Source organism: Pagrus pagrus (genome assembly GCF_965226575.1).
Source record: "Pagrus pagrus genome assembly, chromosome: 11".
Taxonomy (NCBI): domain Eukaryota; kingdom Metazoa; phylum Chordata; class Actinopteri; order Spariformes; family Sparidae; genus Pagrus; species Pagrus pagrus.
The window spans coordinates 4,605,999-4,628,022 of NC_140195.1; the positions used below are offsets into that span (position 1 = coordinate 4,605,999).

A 22,024-nucleotide genomic window follows, 5' to 3' on the forward strand; every position below is an offset into this window, starting at 1 on the left:
CACAGAGACTGCTGCCCTATTCTGACATGACTTGATATTAACAGGAAATGAGTCCATTCTGTCCGTGTATGACTTACTAGAATTTGAAAAGACAAGGCAAGAATGGACCAAAGAGACTCATTATTTGACCAGTTCTTCCTGCACAGAGCTGTCATAAAAGCATTTCGCTGTGCCTCTGCATTTTTAATGGACATGGTCGAAATCTATTAGAGCCAAACGGTATTTGTTGTGCATGTTCTGAGAAAGTTGGGGGGCATTTAGCTCCCACTGTAGCAGCAGCAGCAGTAGCCTACAAATAAGCAGAAGAAGTCATGAGTGACACCTGCTGGAGCTGAGACGTCACTGCAGCAGAGTGAACTTCTAGAAAAGCCAGACGGGAGGAAAAAAAACTGGTAGAAAAAAATGAAAACGCTGAAAAAACATGTATATTTACTCTCTTTTGGGTATGAGACATTCAGTGTTGTGTTGTTTGAAGTGAGGTGTTATGATGGAGGGTATATTGAGGACAGAGGATGAATGCACCAGGCTACTAAAGAAGCTCAAAAGACTGCTCTGTCTCCGTCTCCGTCTCTTTGTTTCGTAAGCACACACATATCCTCATCACTCTGAGCTTCTTCTTTGCTGCCATGTCTTGAATTCCCCACTTACAGCTCCTCCTAAATGCAGCCCCTCTCTCTAAAGGTATAGCTGAATATTTGTGTGTGTCAGAGCCCCGCTGCAATCACCATTATCCTGATGGCGGCCCCTGCAAAGTGCACTTAAAGTAATTTACATCACTCCAAAGCCGGGACAGGACAAATAATTGCCTAGCGACAAGGTAATTCAGCATGTGCCGGCGGAGGTGCGGGAGGGGCCGGCTGAGGCTCTGTATTCTCCGCAGCTTGCGTGCCTTCACACAGGGATCATTTACCACAACATTAGCCTCCGTGCTAGGCTGTTAATCATATGCTTTTGTGTAGGTGTGGTAGGGAATGGAATAATCCAGGTTAGTGGGAATTTCAAATCCACTGCGTGTAAGAGGTGCTGATGCTAAAAGGTGAATGGGCTTCGGAGCTGTTGTTGTGAAGGCAGCTGTGAAGAGGAAACAGCTGTTTGGTGTGTAAATACCATCTCAGTCTGAATGTGTGTTGCATGTGTGCGTGCACACGGGTCCCCTTTTTTGTGTACACACACAAACACTTGTGTGGACCGCTGTACTGTACCGTGGGGAGAAAAGGTCAGCCCCCCCGATTCACGTCAGATCAGCCATCTGTTCCCGCAACACAGCAGACCCTCGTGCCACCTGTCCCCGCGCCTAATACCCCTTTCTCTGTCCTGACCCTGCAATGAGTGTGGCAGGACCCCTGTCAGCACCGGCTGAGTTACTGCAGAGAGGAAAAGAAGTTCAAAGACAGAATAGTTAGTGTTTCTTGCTGCTGCTCACGACAGACCGAAAATCAAATAAAAAATTTAGATGTTACAAAAAAAAAGATGAGAGTGCAGGTTTCTGGATTTAACTAAGGTGGATAAGTTGGCATATCAAAAAGAAAAGATCCAGTAGAGACTGACAGAAACAGATTTTTTTAATACACCCTGACATCGCAGTACCTGATTGATTCTTCTGCTGTAGACAAAGCATCCAAACTCTGCTGCCTCCCACAATTACACGCCTCTTCTCAGAAATAATGCATAAAAAAGAGCTGTGGTGTACATAAATCCTCTGTCCCCGCTTCACACCAGACAGCGGCTGATAAAAAGACCTCAGGTAGATCTGAAAAGATGAATTCATTCATTAAAAAAAAAAAAGTCACAAATGCCTTCTTATGTGGCAAGTAGCAGGAGTTGCAGGTGCTCAATTAATTATGTAATCTTGTCGAGTCCTGTTGAGCTACTCTACCTGCGAGATAGTTGATAGAAGCCGGCACTTATTTACCAAGAAGTTCATAAATTTGCACATGATAATGGAAAACACAACTAATGGCAAGCAAAATTAGATGAAATGAATGTAAACCTAAAGGGCATTGCTGCATTTAGCGTGTACGACATAACCAAGAGTGGAAGGGAAGTATCTGTCGAATTCTGTCGGGGGGAAAAAGCAGCTGCACCCTTCTGGTGAAGTGCTCCCATCATCCCACACAAAATTACATTTCTTGCCAGCAGTGGTGCCATCCACAGCTGTGATCACCACCACTTCCCTTCCCCCCCCCCAATTTCTCCAGCTCTTCATCCAACATCCATAACCATTGTTGATTTTATGAAATTATCCCCCCCCCCCCCCGTTTTCCAATATTTGCGTGTGCTTCCCTCGCTCGCCTCACAGCAAAAGCTAGCATCTTAGCCGCGCTGCTCATCTCTTCTCAGCTCCACGCCGTCTCCCATTTAGACACTCTTCCCTCTGAAATAAGCTCTTCCGCACTCCAGAGATGGTCGGCTTGCCACACATAAACACCCCTCGCTTTGATCACCCCCCTCCCTCCTTTTTACAGCTGCCATCCACAATATCCATCCTCTTTTTCTTCTGTGTGTCCACCCCACACCTCCCCTTTTTTTCTTTATGTTTGTGCGTATATGCTCATTGAAGTGCGCCATTCTAAGGTGGCTAATTGGGAACATAGGAGGACATTAGCTTGCTTCTGCGATGATGATGAGGAGAAGGAGAGAATGCGAGGGGGAGGCAGAGTGCGGCGGTGAGGCTGGCCAGGAGTGGCGTCTCTGTCTTCCCCTGTCTTTCTACTCTCTTTCTTCTTCCTCTGATTCAGTGTGGTGTGAGACTCTAAAGTCCTTTAATTACCAGCAGCTGCTCGGCATCCACTGAATGCATGAAGAATGAGAGGGGGGAGAAAAAGAGAGAGAGAGAGAGAGAGAGAGGGGATAAGAATGAGGGGAAGAGAATGAGAGAGAGAGAGAGCGAGTGTTTGATGTTGCACACTCATCGGCCCACAAAACCGAGCAGCATTTTGATTGCAGCTCAAAGGGAGCTCATCATCTCGAGCGCTCTTCAGTCGCAGTCCTGTGAATGGGTAGTTCAGCCCGTCGTCTGACCACAATCCAAAAACACGGAGCTGTGGTGACGCTTTCCCTCCTGTCGCTCTCTCTCTCTCTCACTCACTCACTCCCTCTCCCTCAGCCTGCTGCTCGCCGTTGATAGATTAGCTAACTAATCATGCCCAAAAGAGGCTTTTCCATCTCAAAAATGTCCCCACATCACTCTGATGTCCCTCCGAAAATTCCAGGAGAGGACGAAAGGTTTCTGCTGAGATTTGTCAGGATTAGTCTGATTTCTGGCCAAAGGGGCTGAGACTGGACAAGTGGTCCGGTGCCAAGGTCAGCAGCTAACCGGGATAGTGAGCTTCTCTAAGTAATGCTATTAATTATAAGCAGTGAATGACGATAGGTTGTAGTTACATAATATCTGCATAAGAAATTCTGTTCAGTATGTCAAAATCAGCACTAGTTTGTTGTGTAGATGACAGCTTAGGGCTATTGGTGTAGTAGGGCCCCAGCAGAGAGTGAGTCAGCATTTGAGGGCTGCTCTGAGCAGAATAACATATCACTACTACACTGTGATACTGTGTTGTATTGTACTGTCAGCCTGTGTGTGGCTGAACTGCTCAGATCTGTTTCAGCAACAACCCACACGGCAGCCTGAAGAATCACAATTGTCCACTTTCCACAACTCTGTGTTTCGAGCTTAAATGCTGTCAAATGATGTGTTCAATGTCCTGGTTAGAGCACATTGTTTAGGTCCATTTGTCAACAGGAGGGAGTCTGGGTTTGGGACCTGGCCAGTTCTTTTGCAATGTAGTTTTTATTTTGCAATTTAAACGTGCAATGTCTCTGATTTGGCCAGAATGTAAAAAAAAATGGAGTTGACATTTAATAAAGACGACTATGCATTGTGATGCAGAGATGTTCAGTGACGTAAGCATGCTAACCAGCCAGCCCAGGCCCGTCCTGTCTTGTAATACCACTTTGTACCTCAAGAGGTGGTAGTCTGATTGCACCCATAGTTTCAGCTATGTTAAACAAGTCCTCACCTGGCATCTCTTGTCATCCCCGGAGTTACAGTCCTGATATGTAAATCGCCTCCATACTTTATTCCCTGTCGTCAAACTGACCTTTACTGTACCAATCTTGGAGGCTGTTTTCCGGCCACAGTCCTGGAGCAAGAAGTTGCATTCCAGGCAGATGCTAGACAGCTATTAGGGCCATTGAGCTATAATGCTAACGGCTAGCTACAGCCAAAGATATCATAGGCAGCAGTTTGCATTCTGTCTGGGGGATTTCTACCCCCTATATATTTGGAGCTACCTTCGAAATCTGCCCATATCTTACATGTTAAACCTTTAAGAGACACAAAGAAGGAATTTAAGAGTCGATGCAATTGTTCTACTTTTTTACCTTGTCTCCAAAAATTCAAAATCCGATGCTACATCCCTTTTTTTAATACTACAACTGCTTTCTTTAGACTCGTTGTTTATGCTGCTTGTTTATCACGGCGCTCCGGAACACCAACCATAAAATCTCCACTAATTTACCAATGGCATCAACAATTAGTTTAGCGTTGAAAATGGCTGCTTCAGCCCATTGCGGATGTCAGACTGTGTGTCTAATGGCCGACTCATCAGCTACAGCCACAGTTAGCAGTCAGAGGGAAGCTGCATCCATCTTCCCAATTGTGCCTAATGAGATATCGATCACTTACATGCAGGTCTATCAATATTTCCATTGATTCCTCCTAGCACACAGAGCTAGTACAGGTTGACTACATGATTGCTGAAATATTGCACCAGTATGTACAGTATGTGCAGACTACATATAACACAGTTAATGATCCTACAAACACGGTGTGTCTGTAACTGCTGCTCGCTCACTTATTTTCTTCTTGACATGCTTCCATCCCTGCACTGCTCCCTCTGCCTTTTGTTCCATTTTTCTCTCTTTCTCTTTGCTCAGCCCACTCAAGCAAAGCTATGGCTTGATGCAGAGCACTGAGCAGTGGTCTCTTTGTAAATCTCTTTTCTCTCTCTTTATCTCCCCTCTCTTTCTCCTTGTTTCCTTACGCTCACTCAATATCTTAAACGGAGACGGGGACACACTTAGGATTGCATAAACCATATACTGTATGTGGCCGCTGTGAGATTGTTTTACACTACAATAGCTTCTCGATTTGTGAGAAGATGAGAAGAACCGTGAAAACGGGTTGTGGCCACACTGCGCTCGGTGTCCTGTTGGCGCTCGCCTGCAGTGATATTATCAGCCGCCACGGGAGACACACTATGAGGTTGCAGCGGTTGGTTTGAGCCCCGACGTGAACTTTGAGTTTCAAACTGCGCCCTCACATGTCGGCCCGAGCCCACACAGCAACCTGAGGCAGGGAAATTTACCATCTCTGTGGTGGTTTGAAATTGAAAACCCTGCCTTTTTTTCTTCTCTTTTTTATCCCTTCTTTACTTCCTTTCATACCTCCTGTGGTCTGCATTTAAATGGATATTGTCACACTTTAGGGATGCAGCAGAAAGAAACAAATGCCCTGAATCACTCAGTGTGAGGATAAAACACTGAAAGGATGAGGAAGTGTGTTTGTGTGTGTGTGTGTGTGTGTGTGTGTGTGTGTGTGTCTGTGTGTGTGGAGCCCAGCACAGCTCAGCCCTGCACATCAGTGCTCACCTAATGATTCCTCTTTTCATGTTGGGGGAGCCAGAGTCCCAGTGCAGTCAGTCTTCATACATGTTTACATTAGCATGTCTTCATTATCATGTCTTTCTGTTGAAATGCAGGGTCCCCAGGCTGGGCCTCCATTCAACCAAATCAAATCATGCCAGTGATTCTCTAACATAATGGACCACCACTTACGACTAGTAAAGCTTTGTTAAGCGCCATCAAATATTCAATATACATCCACTTCGACCTCTCCGTACCTGCATCTTCCCACCCTGCTCCTTTTCGCCACCAAAGCATCCCTGCTCTCCTCTCGTTTTCCTTTCCCGTCTGCCGTTTTGTGGTCTCTCTCTAGTGAGGGAGGGAAGGTGATTTTAAAATGGCTCCCCCTCTGTTCTCTCCTCCTGTTTTTAAACACGGCACTCACAGCCAGAGCTGCAATCAGACAGGGCTTCACACTTTCACTGAAGTCCTTAGATGTGGTAAGGGAAGGGGAGGAGGGATAGAGGAACAGACATCTTTGCCTGTCGCCTGCCTCTCCTGCTCTGCTGTCAAGGCCAGGATGTGTGAGTGTGTATGTAAAGGTGTGCATGAGCGTGTGAAGGATTTAGTGCGAAGAACTGTATGTTATTATGCATATGTGTGACCGTGCACGCTCATGTGGAGTGTGTACATTAATTCTCCGTGGCTGTGGTCCCTTACTGGGGGGGATGTGTCTGTGTGTTTTAGTGTGTACGTGTGGACTGGTTGTGTGTGTCCATACGTCTCGGTGTCTATCAAAGCTCGGCACAGCAGAGACGACAGCGTAATTGCCTGTCTAGGGCAACAGAATAAGAAGCAGGCATTGGTGGAACGGACCCTGTGGTCTGGCCTCTGTTACCCTCACACTCCCGAGCTGTAAAAAAAAAAACACATCCGCAGCAACACAACACTGCAAATAACGCACACGTACATTAGATATAGGTTACTGGATTAGATTATATATATTGTGTCAAGGCTTCATTTTCAACGCAGCTTCAACTCCAACAGTGCAGCCCACGCACACTGCCACAGGAAAAAGAAACGATATGCTCGCCTTTGCTTTTCATGTGCGTTTTTTTTGTTGTTTTCTCTTTCACCTTACATGACTGATGCCACTAACTGCATTCATACCCTGCAGTGGAGTTGTAGATGCCAGAGAGGAGGAGTAATGAAGGAAGCGCAAGCTGCAACTTCAGCACCATGGACAGGGCTTAGAGAGTTTAACACCCAGGCCGACTGCCTGCAACATCCGCCGGAGGGAAAAATAGCCACGAGCTGCTCACTGATATTAATCCGTGCATATACACGGAGCACTCACGTACAAAGACATTCCATGTGCGTATCGCTTCTTTTAAAACCTATTTCTTCATGGTAGCCCAAGAATGCATGTGATGGCACACAAAGCATCCGCGAAAGACTGCTGAGTGACAGGCCAGGGCCAGACAGGAGGACAAGGGGAGGAGGGTCAGGAGGGAGGAATATGAGGAAGGCAGAATTCTAGTCAACACTCAGTGGCATGCACTTCAGCTAATGAGAGAGGCAAGGGGTCAGCTTCTAACTACACAGAGATAATGGCCATCTCCTGAAACCATGGCAACAGCAGCCATCCTCCACCCCCTTGCTGCGCTCTCATCTTACTTCACCCCAACCGAAATGAATTTTATTTAAAAAAAAAAAAAAAAAGAAATAACAGTGTGGAAAATCAATCCAGGGCTTTTTGTGAGTTAATGACCGTCCAGGTTTTTTTCCTTTTTTTTTTTGCATCCGTACGCGCACAGCTCGGGGACATGCATAAAACATTGAGCCGCAGCCCACACCTGAAAGCGCATAAAGTGTAATTTTCTGCTGCCATTGTGAATGTAAAAGAAGCGCCAAATTGCAGACGGAATAACACCTTTGCCTAAGAAAGGTGCACTAATTTCAGTTTGTGAAAGGGTGAGACAAAAGGGAGAGACACGGACGGAGACGAGAGAGAGAGAGAGAGGGAGAGAGAGGAAAGATGTGGCAAAATTGCAGCCGAAATGGAGTCAAATGTGTAAAATGAAGAGACAGGGGAATTCATATCAGGACCAACAATGAAAATGTCACATTAGGAATTCAGAAATGACGTCGAGTTTTTCCAAAGTCGTGATGGGGGGAAACCAGGTAATCATTTTGGAAAAAAAAAAAGTTGAATCCTGTCACAGTAGCCTCCTTTTCCCAGTGGGAGATTCACACTACTACGCTAATTCTACACTTTCCTGCTCTCTAAAATCCCTAGGGACTACTGTGCATATGAGTGTTTGTGTGCATGTGTGTGTGTGTGTGTCTGTGTGTGTGTGTGTGTGTGTGTGTGTGTGTGTGTGTGTGTGTGTGTGTGTGTGTGTGTGTGTGAACCTTGGAGTGCTTGTGTCTGTTCATGTGAGTCTGCTGGAAATGGCTTGAACTTCTGACAACATAATTACACAGAGGGTGTGGATGAAGATGTAGCTTAGAGTCAGGATGGGTGAGAGTATGTGGTTAAGAAGCATGATACGGGGCCCTAACACACCCTGCCACACACACACACACACTGCCACACACACACACATCACACACACTCACAGTCAGCAGCTAGGGGAGAAATGGACGGGGCTTGTAGTGGCACATCAGCACCATGGACAGCGTCTGACCCGTCGGAGTCCAATTAGAGCTGCTGTGACCAGACATCCAGTTAGCCAGACAGACTGCTGGGTTGGATGAGGATAGAGAGCCTTTGGTGTAATGGGCTGGAGGGAACACACACTTTTAATAAGAAGGAGGAGGCGGCTGAGTTTTAATGAGGGATGTGGCGGATTGTGGGGGTGTCGTGTGGTACTTGATACAAGGTCTGACCATTAAGATCTCTTATGAGTGAACGCAGTGTAATTTGCACTAGTTATACGTCCAAAGTTATGCAGTGATTGAAGGATATAATTTGTGTAGTGCTCAGTGCTGTGGGGGTTTTTTTCTGTCAGTATGGTGTATTAAATTACCCACCGGAGGCAGTGGTTCCCCTGCTGGTGACACCACTTGTTTCTGGTTTCTTTATTGGGAATTCATGTACTACTTTGTAAGACGTTTTAGAGCTACATGTCCTCGAAGCCAGCTGTTATTGATGCCTGGAGTGTCATAAATTGCACATTTTTTTTACGAGAGTGACTTTTTTATTTTGGTAACTTTGAAAGCAGTCGAATAAAACAGCAAAATTGTCTCAAATTATGTCTTCAGCATGCCATATGTTTTGCAAAAACAAGAATAAAACAGTCTGGTAATCACCGCTAAACAAATAAATCTGCGTGACTAATGTAGACGGCACAGAAATGACAGAGGGAAAGGGGAAGAAACCCAAAGCGTCTGGTGTAAATTCTTATGGTACTGCAGTTAGTGGCCAATCCAGATGCCGCAAGACAAAGGTGGTGGATCAGTTCAGAGCCTGACCCATTCTGATATTTTTGGCCTGATGCCAATGCTGATATTAGGGTGTAAAAAAATGTTATATCAACATATTACTGATTTTCTTGTAGACACAGAATTTTTTAAGTATTGTGCTAATTTCCAGGTTCATAATTGTATTTTGGGTTACAGCTAGAATAGGTTAACATGCTTTAATGCTCAAAAAACGCATCACTTTTTCCACACTGTCCGTTGCTGCAGCCCCCCCCCCCTCCAGAATATCCAGTCTGCTCTGATACGTCAGCTCATGCAAGCCTGAGTCAGCGCTGCTAAAAGAAACAGAGCAGCTGTGATTAAATTAATTCAAACAAGGCATACATATATGCAAATGTTTGACGTGGTGACACAAATTGGACAAAACATTTATGTTAATATCGACATATCTGTGATATATTGGCTGATAATGTGTATGTACACTTTCCAGCTGAGGTAGAGGTCATTAATATGACCAGTCATGTAAAACATACTGCAGGTAGTCATTCCTGTCATATATTCTGTAGAGAAAAGTGAGCTCGGGGAGGCACTATTGTTTTCTGTTAGATGTTTAATCCTCATCTTTTCCTCCCCTTCTCTCTGTTGTTGGACAGGGTTTAAATTTCTGTCACAACAACGCCAATTCGTCTTTCTTACCACCAACTTAAACTGTCACAGAGTGTTTACAGTGCGGCATTTATTGTAACATGAGTATTCATTTCTATCACTTCTGGTTTGATTGTTTTCCTACCTTATCGCTGCTTTTCATTTTTCCTTCCCGTTATAAGTTTGGCAGCGGCTCTGATTCCTTTTTTATTTCTGTTCCTGTTGAAGAAAGAAATATCAGTAACCCCTTTCTCTTTCTCTTTGTCTCTCTTCAGCTGTTCTCAGAGGAACCGGTGTGAGCGTGCGGATGAGCCGTACCGTTTCGCCGCCTCTCTCAACCAGTGTGTGAAGGCCAACGTGTACCCAGACAGCATCGCGGTGTCCGAGCCCAGCGTACCTGTAAGTTTACACACACGCATTCCTACCTACAGTACACGTACGTACACAAAGTGCCGAACGCAGGCAATCTCACCGCTACTTGCACACATTACAATGAAAAATTACCGCCCATTTACATATTTCCTACCCACGTACAGAGGCAGGAGATTTGAAATGATCCCACATAGCAGTTTGCCTAGTCTTGATTGTGGTTGATGCATAAACATTAGATGGGAAGGTTCATAAGAGCTCTGCGTGGGCGTTTCAGCGTGCATATGCTCACTTGGTACAGAGCAATCAATATGTGTGCCAAGACATGTTTGTGTGGGCGGGTGTGTAGGTGTTAAAGTTGTCCGAGTGCAGCTGAGTACGGTGCAGCATTTCCACATGGACTGAGCAAAAAAAAAAAAACATGCGGATGGAGCATCAGTCAAACACTCTGCCTGTCCAAGATCTGGCGAATGCTGCACATGTACACTCGTGGACACACACATTAGGTCTTAAAATACCAAAGCTGTCAAAGGGTTATTTCTTCCAAAACACATTTTCCTATCTATCCAGATTGATTTGCATAGGTTTGGCCAGTTCTTTTGGATGATGTATGTACATTTTTTGAGTGTTACAAGAGGAGGTCTAACGTTCACGGCAGTTCTTAGCTGAGTTGCTGTTCAGTGGTGCTTTGTGACCTTTCAGTAGAAGTGTTGGCACACTTCTGTCTGCTTTAACATGGCATACTTTTGTGAAATATGCTTACAGTTCAAACTGCTCACAACGATGTCTCACATGTAACTTTTTTGGGAAATTTGGTCCTACAAACCAAGAGCTATGAAGCTCTTTGCTACTGGACAGATGCAAGCTCATGTTTCACTTGCCCTGGCAGATGTGTCTGGCTCCCGTCCTGTTCACACAGATTCCCGTCTGACTTGGCGCTTGTCGGGCCGATCAAAACCATTCCAGATTTTCACATATTTCACCGTAGCGTTCCACCAAATTCTGTTTCTGAGCAGAGAATAAAGCAAGCAAGACATCACACAATCCGTTGCTCTGATGGGTCGTCGGCTTATCCGATGTGTCCAAAGGCATTTTAGGTTTTTGCCTGTTGATAACACCCCTTGGTAATTGAATATGAAGTGTGAGGTTCCAGTCACACTTGAGAGCTGTTCTGATAATGCCGTGCCAGCAGTGGGTTGATGACAGGCACAACTACAGCAGACTTCTCCAGAACTCTTTCGGATTCAGCATCAATGCACTGGCTCGATAGTCAGCGCAGGCACATGTTTCTTTTCCCTGTATTTTTGGAAGGATGACCGTTGACTCTAACTGGTTAAACATCACAAAAACTCTGCAAAATGTGCCAGTAGCTCTGGCAGTGACTCGCCCTGCATCGCGTGATATCTCATCCACAAACTTGCCCTCGGTAGACCTCAACCTGTTGTCCAGTTTACAAACAGCAGCTTATCGGACGGCATGTTAGCGGCGTTGCTTGTTCCCGTGTCGGACACCGCGGCAACAAGGTCACCCCACCAAACCCATCCACAAAAAACCCAATCCCAACATCCACAGGGGCAGGCAGCTATCTCCATGACAACACAGCTTCTTCACGTGGGCACCAGCAGCGATAGAGACACGGAGAAAAACCATCAAATTACCTTTATTAATACTCTGCTACCAATTAGGCTGGTCATTGCTGCCAAAATGCAAAAAAAAAACACTCACCACCGGCATCATCAGGGAGGACAGGAGAACAAGAAGAGCAAAGGCTTAACACTCTGAGACGAGCTGACTCTCTGTGGCAGCCTTGTGTGTGTTTGCGTGAACGAATTGTGAGTGTTTATCCGCATATGTGTGTCTTGACGGAGCGATGAGAGCTAATTATTGTGAGAGGTTACTCAGGGAATTCTACATCGAACAAAAGACATTGATTGCTGTGATTGCTGTAATCAAGGATCTCTCTGACACACCTCAGAGTGCGGCAACACAAACACGGTGAAAGTAAAACAGGGGAAGACGAGAGGTCCTCAGCAGCTCAAAAAAAACCGAAACAAAACAAAAAGAAATCATCCATCCTCTCAATGGGTACCAGCGTAAGCCAGCTAACGAGGGAGGCAGTGTAGTCAGCTACTGAGACAAGTCAGCATCTCTTGAAAGGCCTACAGTTAAGCTGCTCAGCTGCCTTGCCTGTCCCAGTAGCCCCGCGGTGTTTAGTGAGAGGCAGATAAAACAAAGAGAAACTTCAAACGGTATGGCCCAAAAATAACAGCTAATGGAACAAGGCTGTGAAATGCCATGGTGATAATTATCCAGGCTGCCTCTCTTGGCTGGAGAGCCAGATCACACACCCTGTGCGCAAAATACATTTATTTATAGGCAGAGCAGCTGAATGCTCCAGCCCCGGTGTCACCGCTCTCCAGAGAACGACTTCAAACGCCTCTATGTGCATCTGCATGTGTGTGGCATGTGTGTGTGTGTGTGTGTGTGTGTGTGTGTGTGTGTGTGTTTTGGGGGTATTTCTGCTTGTATTTCTTGTATCCATGTGTCCTTGTAAGGGACGGAGAGAGAGAGGAAACAGAAATAGAGTGTGCAAGTAGCCATTTTTTTCCTATTTTTTCTCTGTGCAGCTCAGTCTGTCTCTACTTCTGGAACCACGTCTCCTCCACTAAAATAGAAGATTAAGATCTAAACACAGCCGTATTCTCCTTATTATGGTGTTGATAACAATTTTAAGACACAGCATCGGTTCTTGGCAAAGTGGAGGGGCGGCTCTGCCAGCAGCAGTGTGTGGAGCTCATTACACTGCTGCATTCAAGACACTCATATCAAGACACTTCTATCTCATCTGTTACCAAAGATGCAAGCACCAATGCTGTTAAGGATGTGCAATCAGACTTTTTTCCTTGTTGATGTAACATAGTTGAGGCATCACACGCAGCCTGTTGTGTCATTGTATATGTGTTTGGCCCCAAACTGTGGCCTCAAACAAATCTGAGCATCATATTAACCTTGTTGTCATGTGCGTCACCTTTTGTACAGCTGCTGGTGAAGGTGAGCCACGTTCCAGACCTTTCTGTGGGCATCACCTGCTCCTTTGGCAACCTGACGGAGGTGGAGGGACAGGTCAACGGCAACCAGATACTCTGTGTGTCTCCCGCTGCCAAGGATGTCCCCCTCATCCCCACCGACCAAGGTAGATCACCGTCCATTGCACATAAACTAACGAGTGGTTTGCTTCCAAAAACTGATTTTCCTTTGCAGCCCACAGTACACTGATCTGATCATGGCGACTAGATGAAAACCCTTCACTTCCAAACACAGCCTTTGTAGGATTCCCATTGGCCCCTCTCTTGCTGCAATGATCTAACTGTTCATCTGTGCACATGCACACTCTGAAACATCTTTATTGATTCAACGCTCCCAGTTTAAGCAGGCGCCGTCTACATAACAAGCTCCCGCTGATCCGGGATCTGTTGTCTGGCTGTGAAGTGTGCTACACACAAGACCCGGCCCCATTAGAGCTGATGGAGGATCAGACCGAGGTGCCCTGGCCTGTGGTTGAGCTGCAGCTCACCATATTATTACCCTCAGATGCCGCTAATGGGCGATGGTCGAACACGCGGGTTCAATCAGCCTCGGGACGATTAAGTTGAAGTGAAGTGAAGGTGATGTGGTGGATTAGTGTCAAGGCAGACGGAGCCGGTCTGCTGTGTGCTTCTGAGTGATACCTGATAAAAACACAAAGAGCAGGCATGTAAATAATAATTATAATTCATGAAGGACAGACGGCCCAATCAGCCATTTTGACCTCATCTCGCAAAATCTGGGGTCGAGCATATTGTGGAGGATAAACACTGCCTCAGACAATCTTAAGGTCTCGGAGTGAAGATATGCTAATCACCTCTAATATACTATTCATAGAAATCTCGTGACCTTTCCAGCATTCCTCCAGCAGACTTCCATAAATATACCACAGCGGATCTGGCATTTCTATATTTGCAAACATATACTGTTTATCATTATGAATACTAACACCTGTTGTTTGACAATAAATACCTGTTGTTTGCAAGCCAAGATGGCTGCAGGGTTACAAAACCAAACACCCTGAATAATATATCATGTGCAGTGTGTGGAAATGACTGTGTGTTTTGGGGGTTTGGTCGCCCTCCTCCCTGTGAGTAAATGACAGCCCTGTTTGCCCAGAGCTCCCATGGGGCGTGGTGCATCAGGCACTAATATGAATGTTCTCCCCTAGGTAAATGTCAGCCAATCCCCCCCCTGAAAGCCCTTCCTCCATCCATCTAGCTACTCATCCATCCCACCATTCCTCTCTTTCAAATCCTCCCCCATTTTGACCACCTTCCCCGCTCCTCCCTCCTCGTCTGTGGCCTCTCCTCAGCTGTTTATACCTCCGTTTTTGCTCCACATTCATTCCCCCCGAGGCCTCTTCCTCCTGACCTCGCCCGCTATCCTCCTCCATCTCCTGTCCCCCCAGCAAGCCTTTCTATCTGTTGCACATCAACATCGATTTTGCAGTGGCCATGACCTGAGGAGAGGAGAGGACGGAGAGATTAGGGGAAAAAAACTGTGAGGACACCGGACTGATGTTGAGCATGAAAATAGAGAAAATAGCTGGCACTCCTCTGAGCTGAGGGAAAAAATCCTAGAGGATGTTTTGTGTGGACAGGAACTCTGTAGCACTTTGTTTGCCAGATCCTGTGAGACAAACATGCAGTGGTAGAAGTCAGTTATGAGCCGTGCCTGCCTGCTGTACAGACTTGCGTGAAACAGAGCCTGATTCCCAACAGGTGCTGTGGAGAGAACGGGGCACGGAGGGTCATTCAAGCCTCCTACACACTGAATGTCATCTGAAATTCAGGCTGCTGCACACATATACAAACACACACACACACACACACACACACACACACATATTTATGGAGTCTGTATTCTCGTGGGAAGAGATAAGAGGCTGATTTTTGTTTTTGGATGGAGAACAGAAACACAGCCAAAACTCTGTTCAGTAAGATGCAGGAAAACAAAATGTGATCAGATTAAATGTCTGCATGTGGATGAAATTTGCAGATTATTAAGCATTTATTTATTTGCAAGCAAGAACTGCTACCTTTTTAGATATCCTGTTCACTTGTCTGCCAACATCACCTGCTCGCAACCTCGAACTAATTAGCATAATATTTAATGACGTGTGCTGTTTGCAGCTAATCCAAGGTAATGCAAAGAAAAAAGGGACTGCACGTCAAAAGTTAACTGAAATGATCACCAGAATGTAGAAGAAATAAGAGTGTTGACACAGAGGTAGCATCAGAAGTAAGCGTGCTAACCAGCTAGCCTGTAGTCTTGTCTCGTAAGACCACTTTGTACCTCAAGAGACGAAAGTGAGTCACCGTAGTGTCCAGTCTGAGATGATTAAGACGTAGCGCTGACACACAAAACGAGAGTTAACATTAGCGTTCCTTTCCACTGCTGTAGCTAGCTCTTGGCTTTTGGAAGGAGTTTGATGCTAAACTCGCAACATTTATTCTAAACTGGTAGATAAACAGAGGTTAATGTTAACGTTGGCAGTGTAGCGATAGCTTGTAAGGGTCGCTTATTGTTTAACGTTACTGACAGTGTTAATATGTTTGCTAAGTTGGCTGTTAGATGAAATAAAGAAAGAAAGACACTCAGATGTTCTGGTAATACGCTGCCCCGAATAATGACTTGAACAGTTGGCCGATTCTTACATAAAGCACCTTTTACCATGCATGAAAAGATGAATTGAATAATCATTATGCAATACAACACTGTACAAGGAAATGTCTGTTTGTGAGTCCCGAAGCTAAATGCATGCAACAAAAACTCCACTGGCTGATTAATAAATAATTATCATGTCAGAAAAAATAAGCTGTTCATGGTGGGGTGCTGAGGAATTGTACCATTAATATTAATCGTTTGTCTCTTTTCTTTCAGACTGGTCCGGTGTCGAGCTGAGGCTCAATTCTAAGGAAACCAGTCAGATGCTTATCAGCACAGAGGTCAAGTTTTACAACTGCAGCGTCCACCAGCTGTGAGTATCTCTCTCGGACTCCATTCATCCGCTTTTCATTTACTAAACACAATGCCCCGGACCTGCTGCACAAAACCACCGGATCAATGCTTTGGGAATTAGTTACAATTTGTCCTCAACCCTAGCCGGCCCCAGTCCCCTAAAAATATCCCCTGTAAAGACTAATGTAATCTGACCGCTGGCTGCTCCCCGAGCTCCGTAACAGGAAGTTTCTCTGCTGTTTTGCTAATGAAGCCTTCTTCTCAGACACGCTGCTGCACAAAACACGCAGCTCTCTGCCTAACAGGTCTTCAGTGGGGATTTCATGCCTGTTTTCATGCCGTGTCTGTCCCTGATTGAGTGATGTTGAAATGAATCCCCGGATTGGAGATCTCGGTGTCGGCGGGTGCCTTTTGCAATTGCTCGCTTCACTCCAGTGTGGCTGATTCTGTTTGTGCTAGATCCAAGGGCCACGCTGGGGTTGGGGGGTATCGCGAATGGATGGAGAGCAGAATATCACAGCGGTGACGCGAGCAGGGGTGCAGGAATTGTAACGTGTCATATTATCCTTTCAACATCCCCTTGACATTAAAACAAAATGCTGTAGCCACTGTCGCTTCGCCAGATTAATGCAGGCGACGTTATTCTGCATCTCTTTTCACACGCACTGGCCTATAACTTCATACGGCTCTCTTGCTGTCTGAGTAGCACAGAAAGCAATTACCAGCTCTCGCATCAGCTCAGTTAATCGGCGATGACAAACATACTCGCGTGCGCGGCCACACACGCTCAAACACACAAAGAAAGATGAACACACTTGAAAAGGGCATACGCTCTCTCTCTCTCTCTCTCTCTCCCCCTCTCCCTCTTTACACACACATACTGTACACTCTATTTGCCAGAAGGTGAATCGGCCCTATTCTTCTGAATTAGTGTGCCTGCCAGAGATCCCTCCCATGCTTTTGCGCTGATGAATATTTCACAATAAGCAAGTGTGCATAACTCAACCTTATTTCAGAGAGAGAGAGAGAGAGAGAGAGGGAGAGGGAGAGCCAAGCAGCGACTACAATATGCTCTCTGTAACAACTGGCCGTGAATACATAGTGTAGTAAAATGTCATCACAATTAATTAAAAGTGTGTGCTGTCTTTGCTATGGAAACACACAGAGTATCATGACTTGTTGCCTCAGGCTTTCACTTCGCCCATCCTTGCTCTGGCTCATCTTTCCATTCATTCATCCATTTAACCAGTACACAGTGTCTGAAGGTACATGTACTCAAGTGCTCTACCGAAGTAGAATTCGGAGGTCATTTGAAGTATTTTTGCAGTATTTTTTTTTATGCTTTTACCCAAATAAAGGATCTGAATGCCACTGGCATTTCCGCATGCACCCTATAGTGACAACCGTGCACACAGAACATATTGTACATACAAAATTTCTCACACTCAGACACTCACCTAACAGCTGGTAATTACAGCCACACTCCAACAATGCAGGGCTAATGGTAATTGCAGGATCAAGCTGCGCCAATGTCTTATTTGTCCTCATTACTCAACGTTCCTCCACTTTCTCGCTCCCTGTCTCTCCTTTCTCCATCTGATTCTGGTTAGGAGGGCTAATATGCTGCCCGGCGTTCACACATGACATGCGGCATTAATATATGGCCGTGGAAAATATATGCAGGGAGAACTTGGCCCAGCAGCTATTAGGTACTGTGCCAACCACAAGGGCACAACAACAGCAGGTGCCCACTTGGGATCTGAACTCATTTCCTCTGTGGCACTTCCCCCACTTTGGCAAACTCGCTGCCTCTCCTTGACTGCGCTGCCTTTTTCCTGACTCTCTCTCTCCCTCCCTGTGTGTGTGTGTGTGTGTGTGTGTGTGTGTGTGTGTGTGTGTGTCCATGCAGGTGTCTGTCTTGCGTGAACAGTGCCTTCCGCTGCCACTGGTGCAAGTACCGCAACTTGTGTACCCATGACCCCTCCAGCTGTTCCTTCCAGGAGGGACGAGTCAACGCCTCTGAGGTTGGTGGAACACACACATGCACAAACACGCAAGCTTGCTATAAACACTACTTCATCTCTCTTTTCTACCTCTCTCTCTCTCTCGCTCTCTCTCTTCCTCTCTCCTCCACGTTCCCCCTCTCTGTTTCCTCCCTGCCTGCATCCTGCTCTGTGTTCCAGCTCTGTGTCAGCCTCGGGGCATGTCTTCAGAAAGACAGCCGTCTAAGCTCTTCTATTTCCGAATTGGCGTTTCTCACTCAGGGCTCTTGTTCTCTGCAGTAGCAATTAACACTCTATTATCTATGGAGTTATTGAGCTTCGCATGTCTTAACAATGACACGGGATCACTTTGACCCAATCAATCATGTGCAGGAGATACAAGCAGCTCGAACTGTGCCTCGGTGTATGTTGGTTTTCGCATCTCTCTGGCCATGCACACGGACAGTGTTTGGTTATTTGCTGCAGTATATGTTTTTTTACTCCTCTAAACTCATGTATTTGTACCAAAGGTTAACAAAGCGTGGCTACTGCTCCTTTGGGTGTTGTGTTTCAATTCACATGGTCACTCCTGCAGTATTTTAATTCATACATACTTGGAAGCCATACCCAAATTCCTACCAAGACTAAAGGTTCAGCGTGTGATGCTGCTTCTTCTGGTGCAAATGTTGCTTTCCCGTTACATTTCTAACAGAGCTCTCCTCGAATGTGCTGCCTTGTACTATACTGCGAACCGCGGCGCTCTTATTCAGTCAGTCTCTTTGCCAAATGAGCAGTTTCACAATTCCAGCCTTGATAATGAGTTGTTGAACACTCGCAGCTCTCCAAGGTCATTGGAGTCACTTTCAAAATTCTTAAGATAATACATTCTTCCTTGCACTCGTACGTCTTCTGTTCCTGCCTCTCGTCTTGCCAGTGACCTAAACAACACTAAGAAAAGCACCGTTTTTTTGTTTGTCTCTTTGTTGGCGCTGACGTGTGCTCCCTGCCCTCCTTGTTTGTTTTTCTCCAGGACTGTCCCCAGCTGGTGCGCTCTGAGGAGATTCTGATCCCAGCAGGTGAGGTGAAGCCCATCACCCTGAAGGCCAGGAACCTGCCCCAGCCTCAGTCTGGCCAGCGAGGCTACGAGTGCGTCCTCCACATCCAGGGGGTCAGCCACCGAGTGACGGCCCTCCGCTTCAACAGCTCCAGCGTGCAGTGCCAGAACAGCTCGGTAGGTCGCATGACGCTCTGCCTGGATGATGCGTGATTTGTTTGAGTGATTGTTATTATTTATTTGACATACTGGTGATTACATAAGCTATATTTCTGTGTGCCATACCACACTGCCATAGTGTGTGTGTGTGTGTCTGTGTTGTGTACATATGTGTGTCATTTAGTCAGTGGAGACATAGTAGATGCAGCCTAGGTAATTACACCGGAGAAGGATACAGCATGGCTCTGCCCTCCAGTCAAGCACGCACTGACTTGTGCAGTATATTCCCAGAAGAGCCACAGACATACACATTAAACTCTCTTCTCTCTCTTCTTCTGCTCTCACATACACACACACACACACACATGCACAAATACACACACTTGCACAATGAAAGTCAGGCTGGAATTAAGGGCAGAGGAGGCAGTTAAGGACATCATCTCCAAAGGCCAGAAGGGAAGTTCAAGCTTCTGCTCAGCTGTCCCATTTCTTGTTGCTTCCCACTTTGTCAGCTCTCTGATGACGAGATGATGTAACTCCGGGGTAACTTTGGAAGGACATTATGCAGCATCCGTAAGGAATCCTGGGAGTGGCATATTCCCAAACCTCCCATTGAAATCCTCCTCTCTGTTTGCATCTTTTCCACCTCCTCCCCCCACCTCCTCATTCTCTGCCTTTTCCTTTGCCTCCAGTATCTGTACGAGGGAATGAAAATCAGTGAGCTGCCTGTGGATTTCTCGGTGGTGTGGAATGGCAACTTCATTATTGATAACCCGGAGAATATCCAAGGTAAGAGCAAGAGATGCTGCTGTCAACATGTGCTCGCAAACAGGATGAGGGTGCATGAATCTCCTGTCCATCATTTTATCTCCCTGAATTTGAATGTTGTCTTTTCTGACAGTGTGTGCATAGAGTTGTATCTTAAGCTATGCATTATTGCTGAGTAGAGAGAAGAAAACAAAGTTCCTGTATGTTCACTGTATATCCCCGTTACTTCCTGTATCCCACAGTGCACCTGTACAAGTGTGCAGCCCAGCGAGACAGCTGCGGCATGTGTCTGAAGGCAGAGAGGAAGTTCCAGTGTGGCTGGTGCAGTGGAGAGGGAAGGTGTACCCTGCGGCACCACTGCCCCCCCATCAATCCTTACACCACCCGCTGGCTGAACCTGTCCAGTAAGAATGTCAAGTGCACCAACCCACGCATCACGGAGGTCAGTACCCATAATCCTCTGTTTGTCCCTCCTGCCTGCCCACGCGCATCGAGCTGTGCAAAAATCAGCTACCACCTCACTACATCTAGTTTTTCTTAGAGGGCCATAAGGGCACAAAGCTGACTTTATATAATATACTGTACTATAATATACTATACTATGCTATGCTATATCAACCTTTATCATACAATACCAAACTATACTATACTTTACTATACTGTGCTATGCTATGCTATATCAAACTACCATACTATACTATACTATACTATTCTCAATTGTTTTGTCGGAAGTTGCACTGATAACAGCAGAGTTCTTATGAGACTGTTGACAGTGAAATGTCATTGTGAGGTGTTGCATGAGAAGCAGCTGTGCTACTCTGCTCTGTTTCCTTCTGGACCCTGGAAGAATGAGAATGAGCCGTAAAGAGGCTCCCCAGGGTGCTGGCCACATCTAATACCTGCAGATTTTTCTCTAATTGGCAGAGTGCTGTTTTTAGCTGAAGAGCAGGGAAGCATCGGTTCCACTTTGTTTATGTGCCGTGTACGCTTGTGGACTGTATGCATGGCTGTATGTGTAATGCTCACATGGGTACATGAATGTGACGGTTGATCTTACCTTTAGGATTTATCCAAGGGCAAAGGCCCTGACACACACACACACACACACACACACACACACATCACCAAAGATATTCAGTTTTCAAAGGCCTGTCTCTTTGACATCTGCCTCCTCTTTGTGCAGTATGCAAAGTTGCTTGCTCATTTGTCTTCTCACAAGGTTATCTCAACCCTTTGAAAGTAACTTTGGCACCAACACATTTTTAAAAGTGAACCATGTAAAAACACACACAAAAACAAAAGAGTAGCTAGCTAAGAGTTACAGGTCATCTTGAGTATCGTGTGACTCATGGAGACAGCAAGGAGGTGTGCTTATTTTTGTTTTTCCTCCCACTCTCTGAGCCTTCTCAGGCATTGCAACAACCCAACCCAATGGTTAGATGTCATTCGCTTCAGCACCAACAGGGCCATGACCTGGAAGTGCTTATTTGTTTTCCTATAAGTAAGCCTTTTCTTTGCCACATTCTCACCCCGCCTGGTGGGTGTGCTGTCACGGGGGACTCAAGCCAGGAGGACATACTATTTAATTAGGCTTGGTAACGCACCAGTGCATTGTGGTTAACCCACCAGACCCACATCGATTCATTCGGCTTCTTATTCCTCCACTGCATACTCACATCTTACTCCAGCCAATTAAAAAGTGAAGTTAACGACTTGGTAATTGATTTGCTATACTGTACTCAGATAAGGCAGAAGAGGAGAGGCGGGATGAAGAAGAAGGCCATCCATACTTGTTCTTAATTCTGACTCTCCATCACTCTGCTCTCTCCATTTGAGGGTAGGAAAATGCCTGATGTTATCACCCACAGTACTAAAATAAGTTGGTAAAATGCTCATTGTACATTATGAGGAAGGTGATTGGGCCAATTTTTTGAACCATGTCAAGAAAAGT

The 22,024-nt window shown here is 45.8% G+C and overlaps 1 protein-coding gene across 3 annotated transcripts in view; it reads left to right on the forward strand.

Annotated features, from left to right (window-relative positions):
* Positions 1–22,024, forward strand: part of plxna2 (plexin A2) — a 183,286-nt gene that overhangs the window by 98,484 nt on the left and 62,778 nt on the right. For all 3 annotated transcript variants that reach the window (XM_084365510.1, XM_084365511.1, XM_084365512.1), the window contains exons 6-12: positions 9,969–10,092; positions 13,102–13,255; positions 16,033–16,129; positions 18,020–18,134; positions 19,123–19,323; positions 19,998–20,094; positions 20,316–20,515. In XM_084365510.1, coding sequence (XP_084221636.1) covers positions 9,969–10,092; positions 13,102–13,255; positions 16,033–16,129; positions 18,020–18,134; positions 19,123–19,323; positions 19,998–20,094; positions 20,316–20,515 — 988 coding nt within the window. The remainder of the gene's footprint in view (positions 1–9,968; positions 10,093–13,101; positions 13,256–16,032; positions 16,130–18,019; positions 18,135–19,122; positions 19,324–19,997; positions 20,095–20,315; positions 20,516–22,024) is intronic.